The sequence below is a fragment of the Brachyistius frenatus genome, unplaced genomic scaffold, assembly GCF_029030835.1.
Source record: "Brachyistius frenatus isolate BFR_SWC_R1_liver_20210118 unplaced genomic scaffold, ASM2903083v1 Contig_21, whole genome shotgun sequence".
NCBI classification, from domain to species: Eukaryota; Metazoa; Chordata; class Actinopteri; family Embiotocidae; genus Brachyistius; species Brachyistius frenatus.
Window position 1 is genome coordinate 2064418 of NW_027210620.1, and position 12527 is coordinate 2076944.

Genomic DNA, 12527 nt, shown 5'->3' on the forward strand with positions numbered 1-12527 from the left:
AAGAAAAAATAGAGCCCTCACACTAGAGAAACTAGAACCAGATCATTTATGATGTTTTAGCTTGAAAAAATGGCTAAAATTATTAATCAATTATAAAAAAATTAAAAAAACAAGTAGTTGGTGATTAATTTTATGTCAATCGACTAATTAATTAACTGACTAATCTTCCCCTCTATAATTCCAAAATTTAATGGACAGGAACACTATGCAAAACCTTAAATAACATTTAATTTATATGATGTATGACATTCATAAAGAGCACACAAGTAAGAAGCAGGTTTTAGTGGTTTCACTGCGAAACTCATTTGATGGGTGTGGCAAGACTGTCACTTTTATGAGCCATGACGCTCATTAATTGGCTTTGCAAAAAGACCCTCCTTCTCGTTGGCGGGGACCTATTAGAGAACGGCGGCGACTGTCGAGATATAAGTCAGCGCTGACAGCACGCCGCCTCCACATCGTCTCCGCAACCTCGGGCAGCCGCCGTCCGTCACTTAAATACACTTTTTCCTCGCACCGAGAGGAGTGACGGATTTTTTTTTTTTTTTTTTTTTTTAAGAGAGGCTGCAGGATAAACTATTTTAGTTTAGAGAGACTCAACCTGTGCCCCCTGCAGACGTCATGCCGTAGCGGCGTCGAAATGTGGAGTTTCCATTACTCTGATCTCGGGGCTCCGGGGCTCCAGACCTTGCGATCCCACTCTGGGGGCCAGTTATAGCAAGTAACGAGACACAGGGAACAGGACCATAAATCCTCTCCGACTCTCCTCGTTTTTCCATCCTCTCTCTCCGTCCCTCCCTTCCTTTCCTCCCTCTCTCCTTCGCCTCTCCCAGTCGAGCCTTTTTCGACGAATGATCGAAGGGAACACCGAAACGCAACAACGTCAAATATTACTACGCGTCGGTGATAAAAAAATTTAAAAAAAAGTTTGGCCGAGCTCCTGCTAAAGACCAATGAGACCTCTAAATGTGAGGGGAAATTTGTCCATTACTCTCCTTTACAGCTTCTGCTCCTCTTTCTCCTCCCTTTTTTTTTTTCTTTCCTATTTATCTTCTAAATCACACACACACAAAACAAAAAAAATCTCCCTCCTTTTTTTTACACTCCTCACCAATGAAAATTAATTCATATCACATAAAGCGATTCTTTTCTCTCAGCCCTCCGTTATCTCCCTTATCAGATGTGGCGTCCATTACATCTTGATAGCGCGATAGAGAATGGGGTTTAATCTAATAATGTTGTTTGCAACATGAGCCCCCAAAAAAAAAGAAAAAAAAAAAAAGAAGAAGCCCTCTTTGCTATTTCTGTCCTCCCATGATGCCTCGCTTTTCTTTGAGAGGGGCGTCGAGCTCGAGAAGCATCCGGCGGGAGCTGTGCAAATATGCAGAGTCATGCACATACAGCGGCAGAGTGACCGCACTTGTAGGGATGCGGCAAAGGCTTTCATTGCGCGTCAATCATTTCTGGCGCTCTCGGTGTGATTTTTACTGGGAAACTTGTTCCTCCTTGTTCCAAAAACAACAACAAAAAAAATACATGTTTTCTCAAAGCAGGCTTATTAGGAATTCCCTCCCATTTCATATCAGTTTTGTTTCTCTAATGTTGTTGGTTTGTTGAACATCCTCCCCTGGGTGTGTGTGTGTATATATATATAGTTATATATATATATATACACACACACACACACACATATATATATATATATATATATCCTCAGGTCTATGTTTAAAGCCTCCTCCCCAAAGCTTCATCAAGCCCGAGCATGGCACCACCACGCATTTCAGCCCCTTCATGATTAAATATCAAGGAACTCCACTTGACATTTTATTAGCCCAACAAGATGGATGAAATGGCCAGAATAAAGTAGGCTGTGTCTGTTCACTTTCCCACCAGCACTTGCCTTTTCCTTCTGTCCAGTATTTCCTTTCTCCCCTTCCCTTCCTCTGCAAAGAAGTATGTATTAGGAAAACGTGATGGATTTCACTCCGAAGAGGAGATTTTCAGCGCCGAGAAGGGGAAACATATATTTTTGTGTCTCGTACCTGATGCTCCTGCTCCCTCTTGTGTCTCAGTGCCCCCCCCCACCCCTACCTCCCCACCCCCTTTTTCTTTTTCTGTTGTTCTACCTCAGATCTCTGTCTGAAGGATTAACCATCTCCAGCAGTGTGTCTCTGCTGTCTTGTAGCGCTGCGTATTGTTTGTGATTTGCTCAGGCCCATCCGGGCGGCTGCTCATTTCGGCAGCCCAGTGTGACGCGGTGAATTGAGGTGGTGGTGTGTGTGGGGGGGGGATCATGTGGAGCCGTCTCACGGATCCACTGCCGCCCCTGGGCCACACTCATTCTCCTCGCCCACCTCCCCGCCCTCACCTGTATATTGCTCTGTGCACACACGCGCACGCGCACACACACACACACACACACACACACACACACACACACACACACACACACACACACACAGGGACACGCATGCTCATTACCTGACTCATCGGCTAGCGAGGGCGATGGGGCGTGGAACCCAAAACCCTGTTTTAGCTGCAGGCGTCAGCTGAGTTTTTGTGTAAAAGGCATCAGGGCCATCGAGACACCACTTGAGAGGAAAAAGAAAGATAGATGTGCTTCCTCTCTGTTTTCAGAAGTTTAACACTTCAACACCCAGGAGTCTCCTCCTGTCTTCTCTGTAGCCCGAGGCATGCCAGAGGAACTCCAAACACTGACTGAGAGCTAATTCCACCTGTGCTTACTCCCCGCTTTGAAAAAAACAAACAAAAACACCAATCAAGTTCGTAATTTGGAGCAAGCGGAGATGAAGGTGGAACGTTTCCATTCAAAGCCAATCGCTCTATTTGTTAAAACGGCATCGGAGAGGACCAAAAAAGGAACAAGAAACTCTTTTTTTTTTTTTTTTTTGGTCGCATGTTTGTTCCCTGATTTCCAGCCCCCTTGAAATTATAGGGGGAAAAAAGGCTGGCTCGTTTTTTGTGCAATTTCACTTTCATGTTTTCATTTTTACTGCTACATACTCTTGTTGATTCGTTTTGGTAGACGTTCTTATCTCAATAGCTGAAATTACATTTAATTGCAGTGTGGAAAAAAGAAAAAAAAAAAAAAAAGGTTTTGAAAACAGCCTGTGAAAAAAAAAAAAAAAGTCCCGCCGCTTGGCAAAACCAAACATAAACTTCTCAAAAAGACGACCGTTTATTTATTTATTTTTTTTTCCCCCTCGTCATTTGGAACGAGCGTATTACGAGTTATTCTGGCGTTTTGGGATAATTCGCCGACTTTGTAGAAGCGCGGCCTCGATCTAAAACGAGAAGCGTTTTTCACGTGTGACACGACCTCAGTGGGTTCGTGACTACGCCTGGCGTTCACGGACGCGACCGCGGAGCGCCTCCGACACCTGGACCCATTTGTTATGACTTGAGCCCGTCACGCTCGCTGACTCCTGGTAATAAACACGCGTTATCGCTGCAGCGGCGTGGCGGTGGTACGTGCCCACGGGGACGTACTGTACATCCTGTGTGCCGCTTGTATGCAGACGGTCTCGAGTGTGACAGAGGGAGGAGATGGGAGGAACTGAAGGAGGGCGTTGGGTATTCAACTGGACAGCAAGAGTGTGTGTGTGTGTGTGTGTGTGTGTGTGTGTGTGTGTGTGTGTGTGTGTGTGTGTGTGTGTGTGTGTGTGTGTGTGTGTGTGTGTGTGTGTGTGTGTGTGTGTGTGTGTGTGTGTGTGTGTGTGTGAACTGACTACGCTAGTGTATGGGAATGTCTGGCACGCCTCCCGATGTGTCCCACAGAGAGGGAATCCTGCTTGATGTGACCATGAATAGAAAGCGCCCCCCCCCCCATCCCTCCCTGGACCCACCCAGGCCTTTGATGTCAGGGGGTCACGCAGAGCCTTCGCGGCCTTGTGGGGGGGGGGGGGGAATAGTTACCCCGAACGCCTGGCAACCTCACCGTACCCTGCCAGCTTCACGACCGGGCGCTGCCCCGGCCAGAAGAAAAGCTAAAAAGCGGAGACCGCTGCTCGTCTGCAAAGGACCACGTCCAGATTGCGTGGACTGTGGAACTGTTGACGCTCACTGGAAGGTTCCTGAGCTTCATTTGTTACTCAAACATACCGGTTAAACGAGCTGCCTACCAGCGAAATACAAAGACGACGTGATCAAAACACGCTGATATCTATCTATCTATCTATCTATCTATCTATCTATCTATCTATCTATCTATCTATCTATCTATCTATCTATCTATCTATCTATCTATCTATCTATCTATCTATCTATCTATCTATCTATTATCTATTATCTATTATCTATTATCTATCTATCTATCTATCTATCTATCTATCTATCTATCTATCTATTATCTATCTATCTATCTATCTATCTATCTATCTATCTATCTATTTATCTATCTATCTATCTATCTATCTATCTATCTATCTATCTATCTATCTATCTATCTATCTATCTATCTATCTATCTATCTATCCATCTATCTATCTAATGGCGGTTGCTCCTTGACCTTAATGCTTTTTGCATGTAGAGGGCTAGCTTTAGGACCGGGCATTACCACATGTCCCATGTCGTTAAAATCACTTCGTTTCAACTCAGGCAAGTAAATCTTATATTAAAGCGCTTTATTTCACTGTTTTTAAACGAATCTGGTCACATATCTGCCTGTAGCTCGAGGTTTCTCTGTGGGCAGCCGGCTAGCTAGCGTCTACAGATAGCCCGCGAGGCGTTCAGGGAGCATATGTTAATTTTACGCATAGAAAACCGCCTGGGCTGCAATCACCCTCTCTGAACTTTGTGAAAACTAAAGATTTATACTATAATGATTGATGAATCACATAATTGATATTGAAAAAAGTATTGTACAGGAACCAGTAACAAAAGTCAAAGTATCGGTTACCGGTAATACCATTTTTTTTTTTTTAATCATACCCGGCCCTAGATGAGATATATTAAGCTACGGAGCCTGAGCATGTAGCTGCCGTAGCAACACTACACTGATGTGTTTCTCCCCGAATCACAACGGCTGTGCTTCGTCAGCTCGCGTTTACTCTGAGCCGATAGTCGAGACGGCCTGGAGCGAGCTGAAAAAGTCGTCATCTCCAACGGAATTAACACGCATCGTAGCCCGAGTCCTCCATCGCTCTCAATTAAAATCACGTACTGTAAATTCATGCATCTGTACAGAACAGTCCGATCATCACGTCCACTACTGGTTGCATCTAAATGAAACGGTCCAAACACGCTTAAAAGCATGAAATGAACCGCCTCTTGTAACAGTGTGATACATCATGCTGTGGCAGTGCTACCGACTAGTGAAATCCATCAGTTCACTATGATGTCAAACCTATCTGATCTTCATCCGGCGATGAAGACCCTGCGATATGTATGACAGTGTCTATATTCATTAACTGTGGAAAACTGTCATTTAAAAAAAAAAAAAAAAAAGGTAGCTGCTATCAAGTGTTTTTTTTAAAAATTTATTTATTGACTATTTGTCATAACTGGATTAGATTATGAAGAGGAATTCGGTTTAAGACGCCCCGAAGTCACGGGGATGCGCTTTTAACAGCAAAACTTAAACTTTCCCACTGAATCATTAAGAACCCAGAATATAAGTCTACCTTCCTCTGTTTGTGTTTCCCAGTCTCTCTTCTGTCTCTCTCTCTCCCTCTCCCCCTTGTCTCAGCTCCCTTTCCTCCCTCCTTGGGTCTCAGCTGGCTCTGTTCCTGTGGCCCTTTGATCTCGGTGAAAGGGTTTGGAGCTTTAAAGTGCTTCTGTTTCCGCTGTCAGGAGCCGCCTCTCTTCCTCCTCTCCTGGTTTAGGCTTTCAGAGCGGTGGCAGCGTTGTGCTGTGCCTGGGTGGGTTAGGGGGCTGGGAGCGGGGTGCGGGTTTCTATGAGGTGGTGAGATTGAGGTGATGTTGTGTGTGTGTGTGTGTGTGTGTGGGGGGGGGGGGTGCTGTCAGCCTCGGTCAGGAAGAGGACCTGACACCTGACTGATCCCAATTCCCTCCAAACCCCCCAGTTCCCGCCTCACTCGGCCCCATGTGGCCGCAGGTGCAACGCGTGCGCACTATTTCGTCTCTTCGGTTTCCCTCACCATGAGAGCGCCGTATTCAGAGTATCGTACATCCTTCCGTTACAAAATAATTTGGTGTCCAAATTAGCTGCGATGATAGAACTTTGTTGGAGAAGGTTCTTCCCATATATACTACAGTGAAAGGAAAATATCTAGAATTTAAATTAGTTACCATTTACAGTAGGGACTTGTTTTTGTGGGAAACAGATAGGGGGAGGGGGGGGAGTGAAGCTCAGGGACCTTTGTGAAGTGCTGGCAGTAAAGGTGCCCAGACAATCATAATATTGATTTGCAATACTTGTACAATTGTCCAAATTTGTCCACAATGAACATTGAGTTGGCACCCAAAGTATCATGATAGTATCAGATGGGGTGATAAGTATGTCAGCCATGCAACAAACATAATACTGATACCGAATTAGCTAATGATAGCCTGAATTTATGCAACTGCCAGCTTATCAATTACATTTTACAGCATGTTAAAAAAAATTAAAAAAATAAAAAAACTCCCCACATCAAGTTGAGGTAACTTGAGTATGCAAATAAATAGCATAAAATGTGATGAACTAGTCTAACATCACTCATAGCAACAATTAGGCATCGTCAAAGCCCTGAGATTTACTGCAGACATGACATTGAGTCAAAATAATTGTTGCCACACGTTTCTTTCCCCAAAATGAAATCTACATTTTCCAGCGCATGCCGACCCGTCGCAACCTGCCTCCTGGAGTTGAAGCGGTCCAGAAGCTGTGGATGAAAACACGATGCTCCCCCAACAGTCTCACTTGTTGCATTATTGGATTTTGACTCCACCAACGTCCTTTAACTCTTCTGCGAAGCGCACATCATCTTATTTCATGCGCGACCGTGTCATGCTTGGGCTAAAAGCATTTCGCAAAGCACGGTTTTTCTATTTTAGCCGACCGCTGTGTCAATACCAGCAGGTCGAACTGCTGTGCCACAATGATACCTTCTGTGCCTGAGTGAAGTCATCAACCTTCACCGCAACTGCGTGTTGCTGCAAGCTTTTCTCCACAGAAGGAATTATTAGTGTTGATATAACCTTGTTTCAAACAAAGAGTCAAGCTCTGTTTACATGAACGCACACCCCTCCGGGAAACCTCAAAACCTTTTGGGGGCATATTTACACTTGGCAAGTGTATATTCATCCAGTGAAATAAGACGACAGTTTAAAATCCACAGACCGCGCCGTGTAAACATGCGATGTCTTAAAGAGGCGCTGGCTGGTTTTAAGCGAGGCCACGTGAAAGGAAATGGCTTCCACATGTCGTGAGTTCGGTGCTCTCTTCGTGCTCCGTTTTCAGGATGTCTCATTTGAGGGTTAATAGGAATTATATACCTATAAAAGGAAGTGTAGGAGTGAAGTTTTTTTTTTTTTTTTTTTTTCACCCCTCTGTGGTGAGAAGAAGCTTGCGAACCCTGCGGTACAGCTTTGATGTAAATCTCAAAATCAGGTGCATCTAAGACGCCACTTCATCGGCGCGCGCACACACACACACACACACACACACACACACACACACACACACACCTAATCGCACATCAGCGCACACACAGGGTGAACATTCCTGCACACACACACTGCACATTGTCAGATTACTTCCTTTTGTCATGTTGATTAATGCATGCTGGCAGATGCTAAGATGATCACGGCCCTGCAGAGAGAGAGAGAGAGAAAGAGAGAGAGAGAGCAGCTGAACATGGAGGACCGGCCACTCGCTTGCGTTTTCTTTCGGAGACACGCCGCACTCCTCCGAACGATCCATCTCTCCGCTGTCCTCCTCAAATCCCCTCACACCTGGCTCCGCTCCCCAGGAGACATCTTTTTTTTTTTTTTTTTTTTTTTTTTTTTTTTTCCTCCCCTCTTCCTCCCAACTCCCCTAACTCTTCGCTGTCCGCCCTTCCCTCCCGTATTCATAGTTCATATCTTCATGGGTTTCCTCCTCCTCCTCCTGACTACTGTTCATGCTCTAAGCGTCTTCCCCTCCCCTCACATCCTCTCTCCTTCACTTTTTCTTTCCCTTCTCGCCTTTCAACAGGCTGAAATCTTCCTCTTCCTCTGTGCCATTATTTTCCTACTCATCAACATGTGTGCTCTCTTTCCTTTTTCATTTTCTGAACACTTCTCCTCCTCTCAGTACTCGCGGCCTGCCAGTAGGGGTTCTGCTCCTATTCTAAGTTAACTGGAAAAACAAGGTATTTAACTACAAGGGTCAGCGTGGGGAGACGCAGCCAAAACCACGACAGGGTTAATCAGTGTCACGGCAGCCAGAGTGGATGTCTGGCTCCACTCAAATAGGGAAAAGAAGAGAAAAGGAAAGAAAAAAAAAAATCATAAAACTATTTTACCCCTTCCTCCTGTGTTTTTATCTCTATATAGAAAATGTGAAAAACGTCATATGTGGCCATTTCGGGGACATTTGTTCCACATGGTCTGCCATTAAACAGACGCCTGTACTTCCTGAAACCTGAGATGGAAATCAACTTTGAGTTATGTACAAGAAAATGTGAGCAGGTGCAGGACGTGATTAAAAATTAAAAAAAATAAAAAACCGCATCTGTTTGTATGAGTTTCTTTTGTGTAATCAGTGACAGAGCAGGTTTAGTATGTGCGTGTGCGCGCGCGCACACACACACACACACACACACACCGCTGCGTGCACGAGTGTGTAGGTGAGCACGGTCAGCCATGGGACAACAAAGTGAACATCACTCTGCAGCTGTGTTATGATCTGTGCAAATGAGGCATGTAATGGTGGCGTGTGGGCACATGACTTGCTTATCATAAACACTGCTTCACACACACACACACACACACACACCTGTTTTGAAGTGTACAGTTGCCCTCATGATGGCCTGCGAGGTGTCGAGTAAATAAAACATTTATCACGAGTTTTGTTTGACAGCCGACGTGCCAAAACACACTAATCAAATGGAGATGAAAAAAAACAATACAAAATTCCCACGACCGTCATGTTGAAATGTCACGTATGATCCGGAGAGCTGTCACCTCAGCACACTTTTAACAGAAAGGCTTTAAGAGAGATTCCTCTAATGGTTTCCCCTCCTGTGAGTGCTGTTGTCTGCTTCAGACATGTTGTCACACACTGGAACGCAGTGAAAGCCTTTAAAAAAAACAAAAACCTCTCCGATAACCCCTTCGGGCTAATTACACAAAGAGTCCTGACGACGAAGTTTTGTATGTGGCCCCGCGCAAACGTGTGTGTGTGCGTGTGTGTCTGTCCTCAAGTGTGCGCGTGTGTGTGTGTGTGTGTGCGTGTTGTTTCCGCTCCTCGGTGCTCATTATTGACCCCGGCCTGAGCTCTTTCATTAGGGGGGCTGTGAAGTGGAGGGACGAAGGGGGCCGGTGGGGGATCAGGGGACGGGGCGGAGGTCGTAATTGGGCTGTTCCGCTCCCCCCTGGCCTCGCTCAAGGTCACCGCGAGACAAACTGCGGGCCAGGTCTCTCACTCTTTCCTTCCCCCCTTCGAACCTCCCTCTTAAACCCCCCACCCCCACCCCCCATCTCTCTCTCTTTCCCTCTTCCACTCATCCTCCCCTTCTCCTGGGGTCTTTTGTCACAGTAGACCGGTCCACCGGGGAGCCGCAGAGAAGCGGAGGGGCTAATTCAGTCTAATCTTTTAGCCTGTTAATGTCTGGCTGATATGTGGATTTCTCCACATCCTCAGGGGGAAGGCCTTTGTGGTGAAGGCCATCATTATGAAGTTTCCAGGCCCTCCTAACCAATTATAAAGGAGGGAGACAAATTAGTTCATCTCAAACTTGGCTCCTAAGAAGTTTTTTTCCTGATTGTTCTCAACTTTATTTCACATCTCACACAAAAGAGACAATCCGTAGTAAAAAGGTTCTCTGTAAAAGGAGAAGCCTGATAGTGCTCCCACTTTTCTATTTCAAGAGGAAAGATTCGGCGCGAGGCTCGCCGATGGATTTTGCGCAAGGCCTCGCCGTCACGTACGACTCCCGTACGCGGTTTCAGCTCGGAGCCGAGCACGAAGTCGTCCGAGCGCAGTGAGCGTGGCGGGCGAAGCGTCGGTTGTGGCGCTGGCCCGGCGGTGAGCTCGGTCTAACGTTTCCCTCTGATTAAGACGCAGCGGCGAAAGCTGCCTTTGATCTGAGGAAATGTCTGCGTAGGGAGCAGTAGGAATGCAGCGCTCTCCTCTCTGCCTCGCAGACCGGAGGGAGAGAGATACTGTCGCAGTCTGTTTGTCCGGCCTTCCCCACCGCCAGTCCGCCCCTGGTAGGAAAATCTGAACATATCGGGCATGGTTAAATGAACATGATGTCCCGTTAAAGCCGTGAAGACGTTTTCATTATTTCTGTTTTGTTTACTCAAAATCAGTGACACGAGGGGTCAATGGAATTCAAAGAGGCCACTCTCTTATATACGTGTTGACTTAACTGGTATTAACAGTGGAAACGGGAGTCCTTTGGGCGGAAATATTGATACCAGATTCAGCTCAAACCAAACTCCTTTCATACTTAAAACTTCAAAAATGAGTTTTCAAAATGATTTTTGAAACGATGAGCGTCAGCTTTCATTCGTCACATTTTTTTTCCTCAGCAGATGTCAGTGATTTTCAGTTTATAGCCCATGTGTCATGTTTTATCTTTCCCTCCCTCCCTGTGTGTGTGTGTGTGTGTGTGTGTCTCTCCGCAGGCCTCCGGGGCTGGCGGGCAGTCCGGCTTTCTCCGACATCTCCCTCATTCGGATCTCGCCCCAGCGGAACCCGTCGGTGGGGGCGGAGTCGCCCTTCCACCCGCCGCACCCCTACATCAACCCATACATGGACTACATCCGCTCCCTCCACAGCAGCCCCTCCATCTCCGTTCTGTCAGCCACCCGGGGCCTCAGCCCTGCAGATGGTGAATAAAGTGAAACGTACACCGACAGGCGACGCGCACGCACGCACACACACACACACACACACACACACACACACAACCTCAGAGGTGACGAAATCAGGCCTCAATAGACCCTTAAAAAAATGATTGTTGAAATTGATCAGTGAGGTTCGATTGCTCTTAGGAGGAATCTTAGTTCTGCGAATCAGTTTAATTCCTGTTGGAGATCAGAGGAGGTCAGGTGAGAGACCAACCAGATCCATCTCTATTAAGACCCGGGGGGTTGGTGAGATGTTATCTGAGTGAGGGAGCTGCTGGATGGACTATTATGAGTGCATTGCTATCCGCGTGGGCGGGGGCGCAGGTTGGAGGGAGATAATCCTTTTGATCTGTGAGTCATGTCAGAGACCTCAGGAGGATGCATCAGTGAGCGGCAGGGTCACATACAGCTATACCGCGCGCACCGAGGGAAGGTCGGATTCAAGTTCAGGGTCGCGAAGGGGGGGGGGGGGCAAAGGGGGAGGGGGCAAGGAGGGTGGGTTGTTCTGGCAGTCCTGCGGGGAGCATTTGTTTCTTTGAGATCATAAAAATGGATTCGGACTGGGAAATCAATTGAAGAAGGACGCCTGAACCAGCTGAATAATATAAAATAAAAATGATTCTAAATATCAATGTTGAAACTAATAAGAGGTAAACGCACACTCAACAAATCGGATGAATCCAATTCTAGCAACTTAGTGTTGCGGGATTAAAAGACTGATACCGATTTTAGTATTTAATAGCGCTGAAATTAGGGCTGGGTGACTTTTTAAGGTACATGGATATATTTGAAAATGAGATATAGACTGAAAGAATATCATTTACGTCAATGGAGTTCGATGCTACATTACGTAACCCTGAGGAATAACTAAACATAAAACACACCGAGCGACAGAGAGAGATCAGGAGAGTGAGAACAGGAGCATCGCTAACTGCTAAGCTGAAGTAACTAACGGATCTAAATAGCTTGTAAACAACTGTGGTGGGATCAGTGAGAAAGCTTCTAAAACAAGGATGGAGAGATGTGAGCTGAACTCGTGGAAGTTTAAATGTACGGCGGGTAATTAGTCACCGTGATGAAGATATTAGCAAATAAACTGGGTTGAGAGAGCAGCAAACCGGTAACTGGAAACAAAAGAATTAGACTTACTACGGCGCGCCATACATTCTCGGAGGTCGGACTAGTTTTGAAATTTCTTATCGGGTTTTTATTTTATATCTTTTTTTTATTTTTTTTTATTTTGCACCGTACAGAGTCATCTTATAAAAGAGCTTATTTGCCAAATATCTACATTCACCTTATGGGTCTTGCAAAGGCCGAGTGATTAATGCCCTCGTGTCCTGAGCAATCAGCCTTTTCGGCTCTTCAGCAGCACAGCCCCACTCTAGCTCCTGGCCTTGTGTTGAAGTGTATTCCTGAGATGGCAGGTAGCAACGGGCATTTCCTCTGCACCGGCACACTCTCCTTCATCTCATCCAGGTCTGTTAAGAGCGGCTTCGAAGTGA

General features: G+C 46.0%; 1 protein-coding gene across 1 annotated transcript in view; it reads left to right on the forward strand.

The window, feature by feature from the left end:
• gli3 (GLI family zinc finger 3) overlaps positions 1 to 12527 on the forward strand; it is a 101971-nt gene that overhangs the window by 62974 nt on the left and 26470 nt on the right. The window contains exon 5 of the mRNA XM_069696454.1: positions 10798 to 11003. Within this exon, the coding sequence (XP_069552555.1) occupies positions 10798 to 11003 (206 nt within the window). The remainder of the gene's footprint in view (positions 1 to 10797; positions 11004 to 12527) is intronic.